This window comes from Manis javanica, chromosome 2 (assembly GCF_040802235.1).
Source record: "Manis javanica isolate MJ-LG chromosome 2, MJ_LKY, whole genome shotgun sequence".
In the NCBI taxonomy this organism is placed as follows: Eukaryota; Metazoa; Chordata; class Mammalia; order Pholidota; family Manidae; genus Manis; species Manis javanica.
Window position 1 is genome coordinate 41629605 of NC_133157.1, and position 23216 is coordinate 41652820.

The window sequence follows — 23216 nt, forward strand, 5'->3', positions numbered from 1 at the left end:
ACATAAAACCTTTAATCCAAAAGACCATCCAATTTGATTCCTTCAAATCATATATGAAAAAACAAAGATCAAGTGAAATTGTGAACAAGAATACACTAACCTGAGGTCTTTCCAGTTACTGCATTTCCTTCGCACATGTGGAACTCATCAGAAACTGAAATAAGAGAGATTAGCGACAGAGGGACAGGAAAATCCTGGCACAAGAGTTGTTAACCATGCAGTACTCAGTGTGTGACCCGATTCTCCTTCCTGGGCACCCCACACAGCCTCAGAAGCCAGCTCAACCCAGGGCTTCAGACAGCTGTTCTCCACCCCATCAGAGTTGTTGCCCAATGTGAAGCCTATTTCCTAGTTGTGGTTTAGCAAGTAAGTGCATGAACTTCAGAAGGGGACTGACCAGCACTCAGATTCCAGTTCCACCACTTACTAGCTGGGCGACCTTGAACACATGACTTAACTTCTCTCAGCCTTGGCTTCTTCTGTAAAATAGAGATGCTATGTATGGGTAAAGTGCGTGTGACATATAGCAAGCTCTCAATCAGTGATATTGGTTATTACTCCAAAAGAATCAACCACTTTTTTGTTTTCCATTTTTCAACTATGCACCATTAAGTTTAGGAAAATGTGAGGGGGAGAGCTTTACAGTGCGACCTGACGGTGTCTCAGGCCTCGGTGCTAGATTCTGTGCATGCTGATTGTCAGTGAAGGAGAGTCCATTTGGAAACAAAATCTAGCTGTTGGACTGCTTTGGTCCATTTCAGCCACATGTTCATTGTCACTCTAAGGAATCTGTTGCATTGAATGCATTTCAGTTAAGATGGCTCATATAGAATCTAAAGAAGCCTGGAAAGTTATTAGAATTCTAAAACCTTTTTTAGAATTCTAAAAATTCCATCTAATTTAGGATGGAATCAACATCAGAGCTGAATCTGGAGATGAAAATCTCTTATATCCCATCCCAGGAGCAAAGGGGGCAAGGGACGAATAACACACACAGCATAGCCAGGGCTGAGCGGCTCTTTTACTGCATGTCTTTTCCAGTGACACTCTCCAGGAAGACGGAGCTAAAAGCAGTCAAGCACACACTTGACTGAAACAAAAATGATGTTTTCACCAAAGCCTACTGGGGCCTGTTTGCAGAGTCTGAATCTGGGGCAAAGCAAACAGCTTGCCACATCTGATAATGCCTAGTCTCAGCACTTATTTGAGATTACTCCTTTCCTATTAAAAATAAAAACAGTCACAGTCACCCTTTGGCATGAATGGTTTTCTGGAAAGCACTGTGCCAACATAAGATTGTCAGATGGTTATACTGGATAGTGACATATTCAGGCTTCCACGTGACAGGGAGAGCTGTTCACATAATCACTTTAAATATTTCACTAACCCAGTAGTAAAATATTTAAAAAGTGGATAGTGATAGTGCTGCTATTTATCATACTCACATACCTTTTTTATTTCCAATAAAACTTGTCTTCTGAGAATATGCAGTCAAAAGCTCCTGAATAGTTTATTTTTATGTATACTAGTAGCCGGGAAGTTGTGGTAACCTGGGGAAGTACAAAAGCAAGAAATAATTTTCTATTGAGGAGGTAAGGATAAGCCACCAAAAAAATTGTTGGGCGTCCTCTGAGTGCTCTGTCTCCTGAAGTAAGGAGCTGGTCCCCCAGAAGGGTGGGGATGTTCCCAGCAGTTGAAGCTTCCCTCGTTGTCTGGGAGGTTTACTTCTCAAATATGCACCATTAGGAGTGACTATGAAATCCTCCTCCTGTCTTTGTCTCTCTGGTATAATTGTGAGCATCTTTTCTCCCTGCTGGTCTTCCACTTCCTGAAAGAGAAAAAAATGTAGATGAAGTCCAAATTTTAGCATGATGCTTAAAGTCTGTTTCCATGAATACTGCATAATTAGAGAGACAGCATCTTATGAATTTTTAGGTGTTTGCTGCCAATTCATTTTTTTTCCATTTACATAAAAAGTTGATTGAAACAGGAGTCTTTGTTGCAGCCTTAGTGGGATCTTCTCATGGGACTTCTCACAGATTTATGTGCTTGGAACTGAGCTTAGATAAAAAAAAGTACACAGAAGGTTCTGCAAAATATCATGGGAGTGATGGAGCTCATAGTATATTCTCATCACACAAATAATTCTTTTCCAGCAAGGCTAACCGCTGGCCCAGCCTCTACTCACCTGGGAACTGTAAAAAGGGTATAACATTTAAATTTGTACCCTCCTACAACTTAGTGAATCTCCTTCCTACAACTTAATCCCTTAAAAAAAGTGAAGGTAAAGTTTTTGAACCATCTCCTTTTAGAAGGAGGGGGCCATACAGTGCAGTGAACAGCAGTACAAATGATGGAGCCAGAGCTCCATGTCACTGCATGTGACATACCCCAGACACATTTCTTGAGGACTCTGAGAACCAACTGTCTCCTCTGTCAAACAGGGGTAACAGACCCCCCCTTCACAGAGATGGTAGGAGTCAAGGAGATGACACATGGAAAGAGCCCAGCACAGGGTCTGGCATATAGATTTGTGTTATTTTAGCTATTTTATTATTGGCTATTATTTTATATTAGTAGCTATTAGTTGTTTATTAAGGGGTTTTCTTAAATCAGGCCATTTGGTCTCAAACACTACTCTATGGAAAACCAAACTGGACTTTCTGAAGTAGAAAGGAGCAGTTGAAGTCACAATGCAGCGAGTCTGTTGCAGAGAAGAGAAGGGACTCCACTTTGGAACAGAAGAATATAGCATCTTTTGAGAATGAGTCTACTTTGCTTCCCAGAAGGCTGACTTTCAGGCAGAGGCATGGAGGGGAGTGACCGGCGTGGGGAGGCCCAGCACTCTCCATGTAACGTTCAAACCGATGCCAACTTCATCTGCAACCACTGAAGGGCAGGGAGGCAAGCTGGGGGCAGGAAGATGAAGTGCCCTCCCCGAACTGTTTGAGTTCAATGCTTGGGCGGTCACTTCATCTGCTTCCCTCTTATGTTTGGACAGATTCACGTGTTTCAGTTTTACAGCTGGTGGAAAGCTAATGAATAATTCCAATAAAGCAAATGCTTTTTTTTTTGGCAAGGGCATTATAGATCAGTATAAGTCGAATGTGTCCTGTTCTGTTGGAATAATAAACTCTCATAGTATTAGAGATATTGCAAAATCCATAGACTTTCCAAACCTGAATGGAATAAAGACAGGCAGTTAATCTCCTTTGCACTTTCTTATGGGGGAAATGGATTTTTGACATAAATTTTGTACCACTTTTAAATTTAAAAACTCATGTCCCACTTGCTTATTTCCCAAGTAAATCTGAAATGTTATTAAAATGTCAAAAATGTGCAATCAACAACACATTTAATTAACTTTCACAGTTACTTTAAAAATGGGGTCAGATGTAATCACATTTGACCCAGGGATGTCAGCAGAACAGTGATTAATGCCCCCATTTGATAGATAAGGAACCTGAGGGATGCAAAAGTATCGGCCTTGCCCAGTTAGTGGCAGGGTCAGATGAAAACCCAAGTCTCCTGTCTTATAGTTCTGATACTATCCCATCATATGTGAAGGCTTTCCAAGCGATAGAAGTCATTGTAATGTCTTCTGGAGATGTCTGCATGTGGAGATGTCTCCTCTTCCCTGTTCGTCCGGTGAAGAAAGCAGTATAGGTAACATCGAATCTCCAGCATGGCTAGAACTTGGCTGTGGTGGGAGTATTTATGCCATGGGCATTAGCAGTAGCAGGCTTCTGCTGATGTGCCATCATAACTGAGGCAATACATGGAGATTCAGAAATCAACTACAAGGACTCAGATTTGGCAGGTTCTATTCTGGGTTCTGATTTAGTATGCTTTTGGTAAAGCCCACAGACCTGTATTTTACATAAATATATGTTTAATTTATAATATGTGCCATAGCTGTACATATATTAATGTCAATGTTTTAATATTTTTAAATTGTGCATCATTCAAAATTCAAAAGAGATAAGAGTAGATGTAATAAGATTTTTCTCTCCCACCTCTGCCTCTCATCTCACTTCCCAACCTTTCAAGTAACCAACATTATCTCTGTATTACTCCAGAGCTACTTTATTCACATAAAGGCAAAGTTATACCTAAGTATTTTCCTATATTATACACAAATTTGGGTAAATTTAAGCAAGCTGTACAAGTGATTCTGGTGCAATTAATCAGATCATCAGTCAGCCCCTCTGGAAAGAAAACTGACTCATCTACAACACAGGAATTTCTAGTGGCAATTCCTATTATTTTTAATTTTTTGTATTGTACAAGAAAATGCACATATCTTAGTATACAGATCAATGAGTGTTTGACATGTGTATACACTCATGTAACTATCACCTAGATCAAGATATCAAACATTATTGATAATTTCTTTTTCACCCTTCATTTATTTCACTATCCTCCACAAAGGGCAAGATTTCATTCTTTTTTATGATTGAGTAATATCTGTTGTATGTATGTACCACATCATTTTTACCCATTCATCTACTGATGGGCATTTAAGTTGCATCCATACCTTAGCTATTGCAAATAATGCTGCAATAAGCATAAGAGTACTTATATGTTTTCAAACTAGTCATTTTGTTTTCTTCCTTATAAATTTCCAGAAGTGGAATTGCTGGGTCATTTGGCATTAGTTTATCACTTTTTGAGAAACCTCCATACTGCTTTCCACAGTGACTGCACCAATTTACAATCCTACCAGCAGTGTACAAAGGTTCCCTTTTCTCCATATCTTTGCCAACACTTGTTATTTCTTTCTTGGTGGTATTAACCACTCCGTCTGGTGTGAAGTGCTATCTCACTGTAGTTTTGATTTGCATTTCCCTGATGATTAGTGATATTGAGCATCTTTTCATGTGTCTTTTGGCCATCTATGTGTCTTTTTTGGAAAAATGTCTACTCAGGTCCTCTGCCCATTTTTTAACTTTTTTTTTTGGTGTTGTATGTGTTCTTTATATTTAGAAAGAATATATCCAGTAAGGGACTAATATCCAAAATATGTATTCTCACATACAGAATTGTGAGTTGCCCTTTTTGTTTTGATGATAGTTTCCTTTGTAGTACAGAGGGTTTTTAGTTTGATATGTTTCCATTCACTGATTTTGCTTTTGCTTCCCTTGCCTGGGGAGACACATATCCAGAAAAAAATTACTAATTACAAGACTGTATTGCCTTTTGTTTTCTTCTAGACATTTTATGGTCTCAGGTCTTATATTTAGATCTTTAATATTTCATGTGTTAATTTTTCTGTGGCATAAGATAGTTTTGTTCTCTTGCATGTAGCTGTCTAGTTTTCCCAGCACCATTTATTGAAAAGACCTCTTCCCATTGTATATATTCTTGTCTCCTTTGTCATATACTAATTGACCATGTGGCATGGGTTTTTTTCTGGGCTCTCTATTCTGTCGATCTATGGGTCTGTTCTTATGCTAGTGCCATGCCATTTTGACTACTGTAGCTTTGTAGCATAGCTTGAAGTCAGGGAACATAATACCCCCACTTTGTTGTTTTTTCTCAGGATGGGTTTGGCTATCTGGGTGTTTTGTGGTTCCATATGAATTTTAGGATTTGCTCAAGTTTATTGAAAAATGCTGTTGGTATTTTGATAGGGATTGCATTGGATTTGTAAATTGCTTTGAGCAGGATTGCCATTTTGACAATATTAATTCTTGTTATCCATGAGCACAGGATTTATTGGTGTCTAATTTCTCTCATGAGTGTCTTGTACTTTTCAGGGTATAGGTCTTTCACCTCCTTGGCTAGGTTTATTCCTAGGTATTTTATTCTTTTTGATGCAACTATAAATGGAGTTGTTTTCCTGATTTCTCTTTCTGCTAGTTCTTTGTTAGCTTATAGGAACACAAATGGATTTCTTCTGTGTATTAATTTTGAATCCTGCAACTTTGCTGAATTCAGGTATTAGTTCTCATAGTTTTTTGGTGGAATCTTTAAGGTTTTCTACATATAATGTCATCTGCAAATAGTGATGATTTTACTTAATCTTGTCTGATTATGGTGGATAGGACACCAGGACTATGTTAAATAAAAGTGGTGAGAGTGGGCATCCTTGTCTTGTTCCTGATCTTAGAGGAAAAGCTTTCAAGTTTACACCATTGAGTATGATGTCAACTGTGGGTCTGTCATATATGGCCTTTATTATGTTGAAATTTATTATATTTTGTTGAGAGTTTTTAGCATGAATGGGTGTTGAACTTTGTCAAGTGCTTTTTCAGAATCTATTGAGATGACCATAGGGTTTTTATCCTTCCTTTTGTTAATGTGGTAGATCACATTGATTGATTTGTGGACATTGAACCATCCATGGAAGAAATCTTACTTGGTTATAATGATCCTTTTAATGTATGTTTGTGATAATGATGTCAAACTGTGGTTCTCACACTTGACCGTGCATCAGAATTATCTGCTGGGCTTGTTAAACACACATCACTGGACTTTGAGAACCACTATTCTAAGGCAATATTTACTAAGTTCTACACTTATAGCTCAAGTTAAGTGCCTTCCCATAATAAGTTATAAAATGGTCAATAAAAAAGCCATATGTTGTCCTTACTAGGTTGCAGGCATTGTTCCAAGCATGTTAAGCCTGCAACAATTCTATGACATAGATACTATTATTTATTCCATTTAACAGAAGGAAAATTGAAGTAGACAAGTAATATCCCCAACTTCATTCATTCAGGTAGTAAATGATAGAACCAGCCCGACTCCCTGAACCCACAGGCTTAACAATCAGTGTGTGCTGCCTTCCAGTCCTCAAGACAAGGCCTTGCTTTCAAATCATCAGAACCAAGTATGATTTACAGCATCTCTCACTTACTACATTTCACATTTGAGCTATAGAGTAATATAAAAGATAAATATGTATTTTTTGTAACAGAAGAAATTTTCATTTTGAGACATGCAAATTAGTTTTGTAAAATGAGGCATACCAGTATTTTGTACCCATTAACACATTTTTAAAAATACAGATTTGCCACCACATTATGTGATCAGAAGTTTGTATATAATACATAAAATATTGCCCTAGTTAATATACATGGAGTTATTTAACTCAATCAGTGGGGTCCAATTACTGTGTGGGTTGAATCCAACTTGTACCAGCTTTGCATGAGCCAGTTTTTAATTTTTCCACGTATTTTATATACATCCTGATATAATGTCATCAGGTAGAAATTGGCCATGGTGGCAGTATTTACTCCATGGAAATCAGCAAAAAACTCAAAAAGGGCTTTTTTGTTCCTTTGGAGAACTGGTTATTAAACACCAGCAAACCACTATTCCAATAAGTCTTGTATCCCAAATCAAATACAGACATTTTCCTTAATAGGGACTTTTAAAAAGAAAGATATTTAAAGTAGTACATTACTAAGACTGAAACATTATTAAATAGAATGTTAATCACAGCATTGACTTTTTAACTTTAATCATGTATTCTTGCCAGTAACCAAAAATGTAGATTAGACACAGAATTTATCTCTCATCCCTCTGCTATTAAGTATCTAAATAATTATTTCTGTAGTCAAAGCCCTAAAGCTAAATACATGATGAGGAAAAGGTGCCCCAAGTCCTTACTCTGATAGCCCTACCTAGAATGCAAATCAGAAGTCTAGATTTTTAATAACTCCTCTAGCAACAGAATGAGCAATGTGGAGTGTATCTGGGGCAGGTTTAAGTTAGCATAGTATTTCTAAATCTCCTGCCTTTGACTGTAGTAGCAAGTGTTTCCTAAAACCAAGTCACATTTTGGAATTTTCTAGCATTAAATAGACTTGGAATTCTCTAAACAATTAGGTTAAGATTATTTATACATTTTCCCTATAGGCCCTTTCTAAAGTAGTAAGCAAAAAATATTTTTTCTCACCTTAGTAATGGCTGCACTTTCAACTTTTGAATAAATTATATGTGTTTAATGGTATTTTAATTTCTTACTCCCTGTTTGTAAAAGCCCAGTTGTTGATGGCCAAAAATTCCAGTCAGTAATTAGAATAGTGCTTTTACCCTGGGAACTTTTACTGCTATGATAATCCCTGAATAAAACTCTGACACCGTGTGGCAATGTGGAGTCGTGGCGACTAGCATTGTGCAGATGGCTTGGGGTTTCAAGGGCTTTCACATTATCCCAATAGTAGCTAAGGGCCTTTGGTGACTCCGTCCTAGGTTTCACACATTCCTACTGTTCTACTAAACTACGCCGATCCCCCAGTACTCAAAAACACCCAAAAGCTTTCTCTAAAGACCTGTCTCTAAAGCTTTCTCTAAACTCCTGATAAAAGAGGGCAGAGAAGTAAAGGACCTTCAGTGGGAGCCGTGCTCCTCGCTGAGGACTGCAGGAAGGTCAGCCTTTCTCCTGAATCCCTGCCATGGTGACCTGGGACCCTCATCCTCTCAGGTCCAGAACATACATAGCCAACTCTCTCATCTGGAGTACCCCAAAATGTCCACTTGCATGAAAATGACAGTAAAGCCTTTTATCCTTTAAATTGGCCTCACTGGTAAGAAGATCTAGGATTGGTGGTAAGCCATGTTGAACTCACAAGGTTCCCACCACTGTCTGGGTCAAGTGTTATCCCAGACCCTGTTCTGTGGTGCAGTGACTTGTTTGTGACAGAGGTCGTTAGAGGATTTTTAGGAAGATTTTTGAGAGAGCAGCTAGGGAGAGGAGGTTTGGGATGAGAAGGGTAAACTTTCTCTTGTTAAACTTGGAGGAAGTCTTTCTTATGCCCCAGGTTTCCCAAACGCTGCTGTTCTCGTCAGACAATTTTATCTAATTAACTTCTATTTTTCACTTCCTTATGCAGTAATCAGTGTTCAATTACCAGAACCCAGCTGCTGATGCTTAAAAAGTACTGAAAAATCAAATTCATACAATAAATCCTTAGATGCCCTGTCTCCTAAACCAAGACAAGAGAGAATGCTGCTGCTTCTTCCCCTCTTTCTTTTACCTACATACCTACATACCTTCATTCCTTTTTTTTTTATAAATCCTTCTGTGACTTTGGTTCCAGTCCAGAACTCATTATTGAAGGCTGTAAGAGGGTCAAAGAAAAGAATAAAAACAAACATGAATACTAATGCACAAGTTTCCACTGAAGGATAGTAAGGGACTTCAATATTTACACACTGTGATATTTTTTATTTGGTTTTAAGGAAAAAACTTTGAAGAGCATTTTATTTAAAGTTAATATTATTCTCCAGATGAAAAATGTTATCAGTTTGCACATTCTAGAAGTGTTAGCTTTATAAGAGGTGGGGTCACTGAGAGCCTTCCCCAAAGTCCTTATAAACAAACTTGATTTATGCTTAATTAAATGGCTAATCATTTTGCTAATGATTAACTTTTAAAAGGTCAAATTTCTAATTTGGTGAAGTTGTTTTTCATGTGTACTATATACATTTTATAATATTTTAGCCACCTTAAGTCTTTGTTGAATTAGAGGGGAAGGGAGAGAAGAGGGAAGGCAGTATGAGGAGGAAAGGTGAAGGACAAAGGACAGGAAAACGGCAAAAGGAAAGGAAGACAGAGACGGTGACTTTTTATATAATTGATGTGAAAAATACAATTATGCATGTATAGAGCTTGGCGAGAGACTCTGCTATTTTAAGAGAGAGAACCAAGATTTGCTAAGGGCTTCCTACAGGCCAACCACTTTGTGCCCTTGAAATCATTTAAAAATCTCAACAAGCAGCTGAAAGATACTGCTATTAACCTTGACATGAGGAAACTGGGGCTGAGACTATGCACCACGATTAACATAGTTATCACCACTTGCAAAGACTGGCAAGGGAACTAGATAGGACTGTCCCAAACTTCCTATTCTCTTCACATGTTATCTATCTTCATGGTTGTGTCTATGTTTCCATGGCATACACAGTATCTAAGATTTCTTGATAACTGGTTGCTGAATCCAAGTCTTGAGCATGAACTTAGCCTCCAATTATAACACCATTGATATTGAAACAGTGCAGTCCACTGTATAGAAGTTCTCACACTAGAGAACAAGGCTTGAGAGTCTAAGGCAACATATCAGGGATTAACAGAATTCATAAGTACCTTCCCACAGCAAAATATGAACCCAAAAATCAATATTGTTTACTTAGGGTTGAAATGCAAAGTCCTTGCTGTCACAGACCTCTGGCTGTAAAGATAGCACCACAGCCCCCAAAAGGCAGAATTTGCTCAATTCTAACCCCAGACCTCTTACTTGAACTTAGAAAAGTTTTCCCTAAGATTTACACTGAAAGTATTCACTTCACTTTGAGATAGCATCAAAGAGAAGAATCACTATAGCAGAACCGCTGAACCCAAGGGAAAAATCAGACTCTGGTTATCACGAGAGAAATGTTCCCATGATAGTGGCCACCTATCTGTGTTGGCCTGGGACACTTTGTGCTTTTCACCTGTTGCCCAGAATGATTATGAATGGTGCCCACCCTTTACCAGAAGTGTTCTGGTTTGGGCGGTCTATTCTTTGGTCTACCTGTAGAAAACCTAGATCAGCAGAATGCACACAAAAATACCTCCCTCCCACCTTGGGTTTTGCTATATTGAGGACAGGCAATATCCATACAACATTAAGAGACCTTAATAAAACAAAAACCAATAAATTATGTAATTTAATTTTGCTTAGCTTATAAAATATGTTGAGAGAAAGTTCTTTGTTCCCCTGCCATCAGAGTCTGTATTTTGCGAAGATGGATAGAGGAAGTTCAGCAAGGCTATGGAGTTAATGACAGACCTGGGTTTGAATCCTAGCCCTGCCCCTTACTAAGTGAAAGGCCTTGTTCTAGTTGCTCTTACCTCCCTAAGCCTCAATTGCATATTCTGTTAAGCAGATAGGAAAATAGTATACCTATCACGGAGGGTTGTTTTTACCAGAGTAACTAGGGCTTTAGAGCCAGAAAGACCTTAGTTTAAATCCTACTTTTACCACTTCTTTGTCCATGACCTTGTACAAGTAAATCTAATGTAGAGACTCAGTTTTCCCATCTGTAAAATGGTAACAAGAACAGTCAGTTCTTATTTAAGAGGAGAAGGTTTTGAGGGCTGAATAATGTAATGGATATAACACAAGCATGTCATATGTTTTATTATTATTTTAAAATATAATATGGGAAGATACTTAATAAGGCTTATAAATAATTTGTACCAGAAATTGCTAGTTAATATGGCCCCTGTTTTTGGCCACACATTATTAGGTACTAATAGGCCTAGTTTAAATCACAGTTTTTTTATCTGAAAACCAAACTAGGATTTCACATGGTTTTAAATACTCAAATAAGGTTTCACATAAATATAACCTATGAATCATACCCCTGAAGTGGCTCAGCTAAAACCTTAAATGACATTATTTTCCATAAAACAAAGTTGGAACTGCAATAATTTGTTTATGTAAGCTGCTTTATATTGTCTCTGAGCTCATTTGTACCTTATGATTTCTTACCTTCATCTTTAGTTGTGAAAGTCTCAGTTTGCTGAGCCATTTATTGGTTTTTCTTTCAAGATAATTTATCTAGATGAGGATAATTAGCATGGATATTGTATGAAGGTAAATATAATATTTAAGATAATGTGATTCTCTATGATTCTAGGAATGTTTACCAAAATACAGATAAACTGGCAAATATATATAGGCTTCCCTAGTGTGTGTGTGTGTGTGTGTTTAATAACACTGAATTGAGGATATTGTTATCCCTTTTAAGTTAATGTGTATACTTTCACTTAATAATGTATATACACATTGTATATATAATCTCCAAGGAAACACATAGGTATGAACTTAAACTCTCCAACAAAGAGTGGGGAACTATAAAAGAAGAAAGTATATTCAGTTCAATACATATAAACTAGGTACTTTATGTGCCAGGCAGGGCTGGGGACATAGAGATGAGTAAGTGCAATTCTTGTTCTCAGTTAATAGTCTAGAAAGGAAACTTGTCCAATAAACATTAATAAATTAATGGAATTTTCCCAAAATGGAATCAAATTATAACTAAATATCAAAGATGCATTTTAGTACATTATTTCATACATTGAAATATTTCATAAAACAATGTCCAGTCATGGAGAAATCACATTATCTGTGTATCACCTCCTTTAAGTGGACTATTATGTAGAAATTAAAAGTATGGTTAAAGAAGATATTTAATAACTTGGAAGATTTTTATATGAAAAACGCTAAGTGAAAATAGATAAAAATTTGTATTTATATTATGAATATAATTAAGGGAAAAAATACCTTTGTGCCTCAAACAAACAATTGTGCTACAAGTAGTGGGGTATTTATTCTAACACTTAACATTTTGGTATATTTCTTTATACATTCTGTTTTTTGTTGCTTTAAATCTGCATTATGTTATATACTCAGTTTGAACAAAACAGCAGAAAAATGTAATAAAAACCTTTAAAATTCAATCACAGTACACCTCTGTGCAAGTGGATAGCTAGTATAAAGATCTGACCCACTTTACCTTTCATCAGTTCTTTAACTGACCATGTTATAAAGTTGGGGCAGAAGTCAAATCCCCTTTTTGATAACTATTTCTATCTTTCCTGTGAATATTGCAATGCTCGATCGCTGCCTTATGATTTCCTCACCTGTATTATGTATGTACACACCTTATCTGCTTCCCTAGAATCTGTGCTCATTGGGGTTGGCTCCTCTGTGCGTGCTTCCTGGAATGGCAGTTCTCAACCATGGTAGCCCCAAACCCTAAGTGTAGAATAAATTAGTGGGAAAGAAAGGGCTCAAGTCATAGTGGTAAGCCTACCTGATCTGTGAAGTAGCTCTTTGCATGTATAGATGTGCTTCATATCGCCTCTTTTGTGTCCTGAGAGAAGGTGGAGGACAGCGCTCCTGTGCTCAGCACAGTACCTGGAGGGAAGCAAGGAGTAACGTTTCATTGACAGGTGATAGTAACAGTAGTTGCCCAATGTTTCCAAATGTCAGTCCTTTGTTACCACTGTCAGGACTTTTGTTGAATCTGTGTCACCCACCCTATATTTACTTGCTATATTTTAAATTAACTCATTTTTTAAAACAGAAATATCCTAAAACTAAAAATTTGCTGTATGATTTTTGAATGGAAAGTAATTTATACGGTGCAAATAAGAGAGTGTTATGTTCTAGCTACAATTTCTTATCTTCCAAGGCTCTGAAAGAGACCTCTCCATTTGGAAAAATGACCAAGGTTAGAAAGATGTTACAACTGAGTCTTTCTCATTGTAATCAGAGGATTAACAGTAAATTTAAAGGGAATAACTAATTCAGGGTTACTAAACATTTTTTATCTCCTAAAATCAGATTGGAATGCATCTACACTTTGGGAAACACATTAGAGACTTTTTCATTTTTTACATTTCATTTCTCAGAATTCTGTAAGAGCAGTATGACAGAGTCAAATATCTAACAAACGCTGGAATGGGGACCTTCTCTCAAGCCTGTCAAAACTCTCAACATTCCACCACTCCCTTCTGCCTTCTGTCTCAGTGCTGTTTTGGGCTTTTTTCATCTTAATTGGTTGGCCTCAGTTACTATAGAGAGTATTAATGAATATTCTTCTTTCTTTCAATTGAGTTATTTCTAATGAGGGAACAGAAATCATATCTTTATTTCTTTCAGTTGAAAACATATACATAGGCAGGTAGCTAAACTACATTTCCCAGCCTCCCATGCAGTTAAGTGTGACCACATGACTGAGTTCTGGCTAATGAAATATGAACCAAAATTACAAATGCTGTTGTCAGGTCTGGTTAATGAAAAAACTCTTACCCATAATCCTCTTTGTCCTCCTCCATATGGAATGGAAAGGACTTGAAAAATCTAGAAGACTGGGGATTCAGAAAATACATAGGCACAAGTCCCTCAGTGTTCTAATAAACTACTGGGTTAAAGCACTGAGATTTCAGGATTTATTTGTTATAAAAGCCAGCAGAAATTTATATATTTGTTCATTTCCAGAGTGTTCCAGATGAGATTTAAGCCAGCTATCTTGTCTGAACAGCTTTAAACAAGAAAAAAGCTAAAATACCTAGGTGCCTTCAGCACCAACTAATTAAAATCAGGTTATCTCCAGAGAGATTCCCTGTCATTCATGAGTACCCACACTTCAGAGAGTCCAGTTTTTCATAGAATAGATAAAATTCAGGAATCTGAAGGGGAAACTACTTAACAGAATTCTTCTCCATTTAATCTTATTTTCCAAGTAAAATTTAATAATCTTATGAAAGAAAAGTAGTGGGCCTCTGTGGTCACACATTTCACAGAGATTGGCCTGAGTGGATCTTGAGGACTAAGCAGTTACCACAGGAAGGCAGACAACTTTTCTTTTTTCTTTTTTGACACCAATATGAGGTACATATTTCATAGCTTTTCCTGACTCCATCTTCAGCAGGATTTAAAGGATTATTAGCAGGAATTTCTGCCCTCGGTTGTGGTTATTTCAGCTTTCTTACTTGTAATGAGATATTCAAATAGGCCTTAAAATCTACATTAATAGACTAATCCAGTGCCTCCAGATTACCTATTCCTGGAGGTGACTATTTACATCAGGAAAGGTTTTTAAGAACTCCCTTCAACTGACAGGTTTTATGTCCAAGAGACATCATTTGCAATATTTCCCTTTCTCTAAGTAATAATAATAATAGCTAATAACATCTATGGAACTCTGATTTTATATACACTATTACATTTTATCCTCACAGTAACCCTGTAGGATAGTTATTGTTATTCCCAAGATAAGAAAACTGAGAATAAGAGAGCATTAACATTTAAAGACATTTTTGTTGTTACAAATCTATGCTCTTAGCCTTTACCGTGTACAGCCTTACAGATTAGGAACATTGTGTATCACATTTTTGAGGCCATTGGCATCTTAAACCAACTACCCTTTAATTTCAAAGAGACAGACCTCTAAGCAAGACAGAAAACCACTGTCATCTTTAAGTAGAATGCATATATTCTGTATGTCCAGGTATTCATAATCCTATGTAGGCCAAAAGGAGACTCATAACTGTTGAAGAGCAAATAATCTCCATTTCAAAGAGATTAAAATACACACAAGAACAGAGGGCTCTCCATTTTGAGGAAAGATTAAACCAAAACTATTAATTAAGGACTTAGGACAAGTTTTGCTAATTGTTTACCAGTCACTTGAATACAAAATGAACTTACGTTTTGAAATAGATACAGTGCAGTGGAAAGTGGATTGAGCGCTATGACAAAAAGCTACCAAAAGCATAGTCCAGAGGGAAGGTGGGGAAATTTTATGCTTTTATTTTTAAAAGGAAGCATTACTACAGAAAAAAAATTTACCTAAATAGTTATAGTTGCTATCATTTAGTGATAATATATGAGAAAGGATGGAAGAAGTACAGGGTATAAAGCTTATGAGCTCTGCCTTTGAAGTGAAAAAAGTCCTGCATAGAAATACTGGCTCCATTACTGACTAGGGCCATATAACTTTAAGCAAATGATTCAGCAAGCAAGAAGGGTACTTCCCCTCTCTGCTAAAGTCACGAGGTGAGTCCTGCAACAGAACGTGGGGAATCCTTCATAGTATTCCACTGTAGTTAAGGGTACCTCATGACTTCTGTCTGACTTCTTCCTGGGAAATCTAGAGAAAAAATATTCAGCTAGATAGCCTCTAATGGCAGAGTACAGGCAGGTGCTGCTGTCTGAGGGTTGTTCTGCACTGATAGGATTTTTCTAGGCAAACGAGTTTTCCCCAGGCCTAATGAAGGCAACACCCTTGTCAGCCAGTAGCGCAACCGTGCTAGGTCCTTCCAACACCACACAGGAGGGTAACAGGGTTTCAGCAAACACTAGCTGGAGGTAAATATTCCCAGCACTAGTCAACAAGCAAGAATAAAGATACACTCATCCAGGTCAAGGGAACTACATATGAGGTATCCCTTTATTGTGGGTACCAAAGGGCCCCAGAAATTGTCCCATACAAGGAAATCAGTTTTAAAATCTGCCAGTCCCATAGGACACTAAGTTATCTACGATAGTTCATTTTAAATAAGAAAGTTCCTGATTTTCTTACCTCTCCTGAATAAATTATATCTGAGTCCTGCTTGTTCAACTTTAAGTTTTATGACCATTTTATATCAATTTCATTGCATTAAATCATATTAACTGCTAATCAAATACAGAATCTCACACTGTGGTTGTATATTCGAACCAAATGATTGTTGCAAGTATCTAACAATCTCTATTTAAGTAACTAGAGACCAAAATGTCATCTTCAGTTACTTATAGAATTGGTAAGCTGCATATGGATGTTTGAAAGATTTATACACAATGGTGGGTAACTGTTTCCTACCTATATAAACCACTCAGTAATTACATTTGAAAGTTTTATTTAAAAAGTATTACCTTGTAATGAAAAATTAGACAGGTGCTCTCCAAATCTGGCTTTCATTGTTGGCTGTTTCCATTTCCTCCCTGAATACTCTTCAGGTTGAGCGTCAATAGTGAATGGTTCCATTTCTTCCCTACCAGAAATGAGTAAAGAGAAACAGGTAAAAATACAATGCTTTAGGGGGTCACTGGAGATCACATAGAAGGAAGTTCTAATCCAATGTTTCCTGTCAGATCAGGGACTTTGGGTTCAATCTCAAATTCACTTGGGTCCTTCAAAGAACTTCAGTAACCCTGGTGCATTTCAAGACTTGCTCACACTAAAATTGATTCCTCTTAGTTTTTAGGTTCATACAACTTTCACAATTCTTCAGTGTCTGATTCTAGCACAGACCATCAGTATTTCTGAATTTACAGTTCTAGGCACCTAGAAGGTATCACCTCACATACATTTTGGACACCTTTACTCACTAAATCCTTCTCTCCATTCGAGAAATAGCATTATTGAAAAAAAATTCTATCAGTAGCTAGTGTGAAAGTTTAAAGAGATTTCTGTGCTATCCATTTAGTGTTCAGTTGCCAGTCAAAAAATTAATCATAGAATTTCCAGACTAGCCATTTATCATTATCTTATCATCCATCAAAGCAGCTGTTTCTCTTCTAAACTTTATTTTTAAATAACTTGCAACAACTATCACCTCTTTCCTTTCTTATTTGTGCTTTTAAAAATGATGGCAGTTTGGAATGGTCCATTTCCCTTCTTCCATGCTACCAATCTGTTTCTCCTTATTACTCACTCTATCATCGGTTTGAGGACCTCCTTCTCTGGTATACTAATCTGTCCACATAGGAAATCCATGTCTTTGTTTGACATGCTTTCTGTTCTAATGGGTATTGCTTCAACAAACCATTATCCCATAAAAAGTTATAATGGTAACTATTTCACAAATTAACAGAGGAGATGATGAGAATCATAAAGGTTATGAGCCTACCCATGTCCCAAAGCTAAGAAATGTCAATCTCAGACTTTGAGCCAGGTATTTCTTAGTCCAAATACTCACTATTTCTAGTCTTCTATATTGCTTCTATAAATTCATTTTCTGATGTTTTTGTTTATATTCTTATATTAATAGAACAAGCTGTAAAATAAATACCTGGCACATAAAAATTTTAAGTATGAACATAGCCAACTTCACACACTAGGTTTAAAAAGGTATTAATCATTGTGTCTGAGAGTCCCTTTGATCAGAGTTAATGGAACGGGCCTAGTCCGCTCCCTACTGATTTTAGTTTCCTGCTTCATTCTTAAAGAAACAAAGTTCATCTTGTCAAACCTTGGTCACAGTCGGACATGACAAAAAAGCTTTCATTCTGAGACTTCCGATGGTGAAAACTAAATGGAGTCAGCAGTTTGCCCTTCGAAACTAAAACTGAGAAATATCTGTGATGAGAAAATAAAGCACAACTTTCCTACACAGTTTGCAAACTACATCAAAGAACTTTTGATGTGATATGGCCCCAAATTATCTACTTCTGCCAACCTGAAAGACAGTAGTAGCATGGGAGAGGTAGGCCAGATTTGGAGCAAGTTTATGTGCTGTCTGCCTGCCGAATACCTGCCCATCCTTCTTTGTGACAGTCCTTTGCTTTGGCTGGAACCGAAATAACCAATTTTAAGGAAACAATACTAGGCCTCCTCTATCTTAGTTTTAGCTCCTTTCTGGTTAAGTTACAGCGCTGATTAAATTAGATACTGTCATTTCCATGTTAGACACAGAGCCAGGTTAAGGGATCCAAGCAATCAAAATAAACTGACAAATACAGAGTAATAAAACTTTTATCTTGAACTTAAATAGTCTTATAATTGTAATAGAAAACACATTTTCCCTGCCTTACCAAAGAAATGCTAAAAAGCATTTGAAAAATATTATTTTCAAGGAGCAGAGGATGAATCATCCACCTAAGGAACCCACACCTCTGGGCCCAGTGATGGCAGGAACGCCCCCTCCTCCTCCTGTTCCCAGGCTTGCCTTCTCACGACTGACAGGAGGCTCCCTCTGATTGACAAAGGCTTGCAGTCATCTCTGCCTCATCCTCTCCTGTGTCCCTCACAGCCATCCATAACTAAACCGTATCTATTCTGCTTCAGAGCCCCTCTGTCCATACACCTATGCCTGCTCCTGGGGCCTGATGTGTCCACTTTGATTCCAGTTTGGATTCATACAGCTTTCCGACTCTCCAGTTTTTCCCTCTTGCAAGTCTGTTTGTCATGTTGCAGTCAGATTAATCTTCCCAAAATGTAAATCTCATCATATTACTCTTTTGCATAAAACATTTTAATAGCTTGCCATTGCCCTCAGGGTGAAGTGCCAGCAGCATATCACAGTTTACAAGTCCCTTGTAAATCATTCCCTAATTACCTCTTCAGCCTTTTTTCTCTCCTGTTTTGGTTCCGACCCTTCTGGAATACTGTAATTCCCTGATCAGAGTGTTTCCATGCCTCTGCACAGTGTTCTCTTTGCTTAGAACTCACTATCCCTCTCTCCACCAAAGGTGGGAGCTGTAAATGTAAATATACTGTTGCACAGCTACCATATATTTTACCTGAAGCAGTTCAATAACTCTAAATTGATTGTGACAAACTAAAGATGTATTCTGTAATCCCTAGAGCAATGAATAGAATGTAAATAGAAAGTAAGAATAGGATGCAATACTAAAATCAATTGATTAAAACAGAATAAGACAAGGAGAAAAGAACAAAATATGTAAGCAACAGACAACAGGTAGCAAAACGACATTCCTCAATGCAACCATATTAGCAATTATATTTGGGTTAAATGAACAAAACACTCAAACAAAAGGCAGAGATTGCTGAGATCATCAGATTGATTCAAAAGCAAGAACTAGCCACGTACTGTTTATAAGAGGAGCTCTTTAATTACAAAGATACAGTATGTTGAAAGTAAAAGAATGGAAAAATATATCATGAAAACATTAAACTTAAGAAAGCTAGAATTTCTATATTAATCATTCAAAATGACGAAGTTTTTCTAGAGAAAGATGGACTCTTTCTAATGATAAATGTTCAATACATCAGAAATTAAACATGCACTTAAGTATCAGGGCTTCAAAATACATGAAACAAAAAATTCTATAGCACTTAGGGACTTACAGACAAGTCCACACTCATAGGTGGAGATTTTAACACACACGTCTAGTTGATAGACTGTCTTGGAAAAAATAAATAAGGATTTGGCAAATCTGACCACAAAGACATTAATCTTAATGAGTTTGTAGACCACTATACCCCCAAACAGCAAATTCACATCTATTTCAAGTACACATGGAACGGTCACCAAGATCAGTCATACGTGGGTCCACAGAACAGTCTCAGTAGATTTCAAAAGACTGAAATTTTGCAGAGTATGTTTTCTGACCACAACAGAATTAAAATAGAACAGAATTAAAGAACAATAAAACCCCAGAAAAGACCTGAAGACTTAGAAATAAACTAACTCAATCCTAAACAATCCACAAGTCAAAAAAGGAAGCACAAAGTAGAAAACTGTTTAGACTGAATAGAACATTTTTAAATACATATTAATATTTGTGAAATGCAGTTAAGCTTATATTAGAGAAGAAAGGCCCGAAAATCAACAATCTAAGGTTCCCCCTTAGGAAGTTAAAAAAATAAAAAGAGCAAACTGACCCCAGAAGAACCTGTACCAGATACCCATGTATATTAGAGTTCAGAGTAGAGCCTTTCGTGAACTGCATGCTGTTTTGCCTCAGTCTGCGCCAGACACTGTATTCATCTCTTTACAGTTGTCAGATACCGAAATTGTCATAGCTCTAGGAAGCTATTACTACCATCATCCCTACTGTCCCTCTTTTACAGCCAAAGAAACTGAAACACAGAGAGACAAAATCATTCTTCCCAGATGAGGTAGCTGATAATGGCAGCTCTCAAGGTGTAAACCCGATCTCAGTGCTTCCCAGTCCTGGGTCCTCTCCATTTTACTTGCTGCCTAATGTGTATGTCTCTCTAGCCAGATCCTAACTCAGCTTGTCTTCCTTGCTCCCTTCCGTCCCCTGTCCCCCAGGCCCGTGACCAAGGTCAGCCTCAGAGGCGGAGTCATGCTTCACCCGGCCGGATCCTGTTGGCAGCCGCTCCTGGGTCTGACTGTGGTGTTAGTGTTCATGGCGCCCACCGCTGGCTGCCCAGCTCGCTGCGAGTGCTCTGCCCAGAACAAGTCCGTCAGCTGCCACCGACGGCGTCTGATCGCCATCCCAGAGGGCGTTCCCATCGAGACCAAGATTTTGGACCTCAGCAAGAACAGGTTAAAGAGTGTCAACCCTGAAGAATTCATATCATATCCTCTGCTGGAAGAGATAGATTTGAGTGACAACATCATTGCCAATGTGGAGCCAGGAGCCTTTAACAATCTCTTTAACCTTCGTTCCCTCCGCCTAAAAGGCAATCGTCTGAAGTTGGTCCCTTTGGGGGTGTTCACAGGGCTCTCCAACCTCACCAAGCTTGACATTAGTGAGAATAAGATTGTCATTTTACTGGACTACATGTTCCAGGACCTGCATAACCTGAAGTCTCTAGAAGTGGGGGATAATGATCTGGTTTATATATCACACAGGGCCTTCAGTGGGCTGCTTAGCTTGGAGCAGCTCACCCTGGAGAAGTGCAACCTGACAGCAGTGCCAACAGAAGCCCTCTCCCACCTCCGCAGCCTCATCAGCCTGCACCTGAAGCATCTCAACATCAACCACCTGCCCGTGTATGCCTTTAAAAGACTATTCCACCTGAAACACCTAGAGATCGACTATTGGCCTTTACTGGATATGATGCCTGCCAACAGCCTCTACGGTCTCAACCTCACATCCCTCTCCATCACCAATACCAACCTGTCCACGGTCCCCTTCCTTGCCCTTAAACACCTGGTGTATCTGACCCACCTTAATCTCTCTTACAATCCCATCAGCACTATTGAAGCAGGCATGTTCTCTGACCTGATCCGCCTTCAAGAGCTTCATATAGTGGGGGCCCAGCTCCGCACCATTGAGCCTCACTCTTTCCAAGGGCTCCGCTTCCTTCGAGTGCTCAATGTGTCTCAGAACCTACTGGAAACTTTGGAAGAGAATGTCTTCTCCTCCCCTCGGGCTCTGGAGGTCCTGAGCATCAATAACAACCCCCTGGCCTGTGACTGCCGGCTCCTCTGGATCCTGCAGCGACATCCCACCCTGCATTTTGGCGGCCAGCAGCCCATGTGTGCTGGCCCAGACACCATTCGTGAGAGGTCATTCAAGGACTTCCACAGCACTGCCCTTTCTTTTTACTTTACCTGCAAAAAACCCAAAATCCGAGAAAAGAAGTTACAGCATCTACTGGTGGATGAAGGGCAGACAGTCCAGCTGGAATGCAGTGCTGATGGAGACCCTCAGCCTGTGATCTCCTGGGTGACACCTCGAAGGCGTTTCATCACCACCAAGTCCAATGGAAGAGCCACCGTGTTGGGTGATGGAACCTTGGAAATCCGCTTTGTCCAGGATCAGGACAGTGGGATGTATGTTTGCATCGCTAGCAACGCTGCTGGGAACGACACCTTCACAGCCTCGTTGACTGTGAAAGGATTCACTTCAGACCGCTTCCTTTATGCCAACAGGACCCCTATGTACATGACCGATTCCAATGACACCATTTCCAATGGCACTAATGCCAATACTTTCTCCCTGGACCTTAAAACCATACTGGTGTCTACAGCCATGGGCTGCTTCACATTCCTGGGAGTGGTTTTATTTTGTTTTCTCCTCCTTTTTGTGTGGAGCCGAGGGAAAGGCAAGCACAAAAACAGCATTGACCTTGAGTATGTGCCCCGAAAAAACAATGGTGCTGTTGTGGAAGGGGAGGTGGCTGGACCCAGAAGGTTCAACATGAAAATGATCTAAAGGTCTGCCACTCACACTAGTGTTCCTGTGTCATTGTTGGTAACCAGTGTGATGGCCTGGCCCAGGAAAGCACTAGGTGAAGAGGCAGCTTAGGGCAGCTGCCCTGTGTCAAAGCAGGGTCCACGGAAGCAGGAGGACTTCTTGCAGAGCCGCTCCACACCACCTAGAGGCAGGCAGGCCTGTGTCAGAGCCCTCACAGTGGGATACTAATCGTTTGCATTGCAAATATTGGCATTCTGGGGATCTCAGTAATGAACCTGAACCTTTGGCTTGTGCTCATGGACAAGTTATTCAACATTTTCTACCACTGCAAAAACAAAAGAAATAAAAAGGAACACCTACAATGTAGGATTTCCATATTAAAAAGACACATTTGTCTAAAACATACTCTACAGAAAAATTTGTATCTATGATTATCATTTGTTAAAGCCTTGCATCATACCATATTGTTGGTTCTACACCACAAAGAAATCAATATATTCTTTACTCTTTTTTTTGAAACATATATGCTGTATATGTTTTAAAGCAATATGAATGAGAGGTTGTGCTTTTAGTTACTCACCACTAAGACCCAAGTGTGGTTCATCTTCCTTCACATACAGATGATCCCTGGAGGTAGGAGCGCAGATATGGTGAAAAGATGCGTTTGTCTGATGTAGGATGCCCGAAACAGGACCCGAGGCAAAACTGCTCAACTCTGTTAATTCTGTGACTATAAATAAAGGCATGTGCCTAGTTTTGATACAGAATGGAATATTTTTTATACTTGTGATATCACACTGGACCAGTGTACTGTAACAAAGCCTTTGGTTTCTCCAGAAGGTGGTGTGCCCCTAGCTGACCCTGTAAAAT

At 38.6% G+C, this 23216-nt stretch overlaps 1 protein-coding gene across 3 annotated transcripts in view; it reads left to right on the forward strand.

Moving 5' to 3' along the window:
• LINGO2 (leucine rich repeat and Ig domain containing 2) overlaps nt 1-22937 on the forward strand; it is a 1188155-nt gene extending 1165218 nt beyond the window's left edge. For all 3 annotated transcript variants that reach the window (XM_037020664.2, XM_073228406.1, XM_037020663.2), the window contains one exon: nt 20510-22937. In XM_037020664.2, the coding sequence (XP_036876559.1) occupies nt 20544-22364 (1821 nt within the window). In that variant the 5' untranslated portion in view covers nt 20510-20543 and the 3' untranslated portion in view covers nt 22365-22937. The remainder of the gene's footprint in view (nt 1-20509) is intronic.
• Nucleotides 22938-23216: the final 279 nt, after the last annotated feature.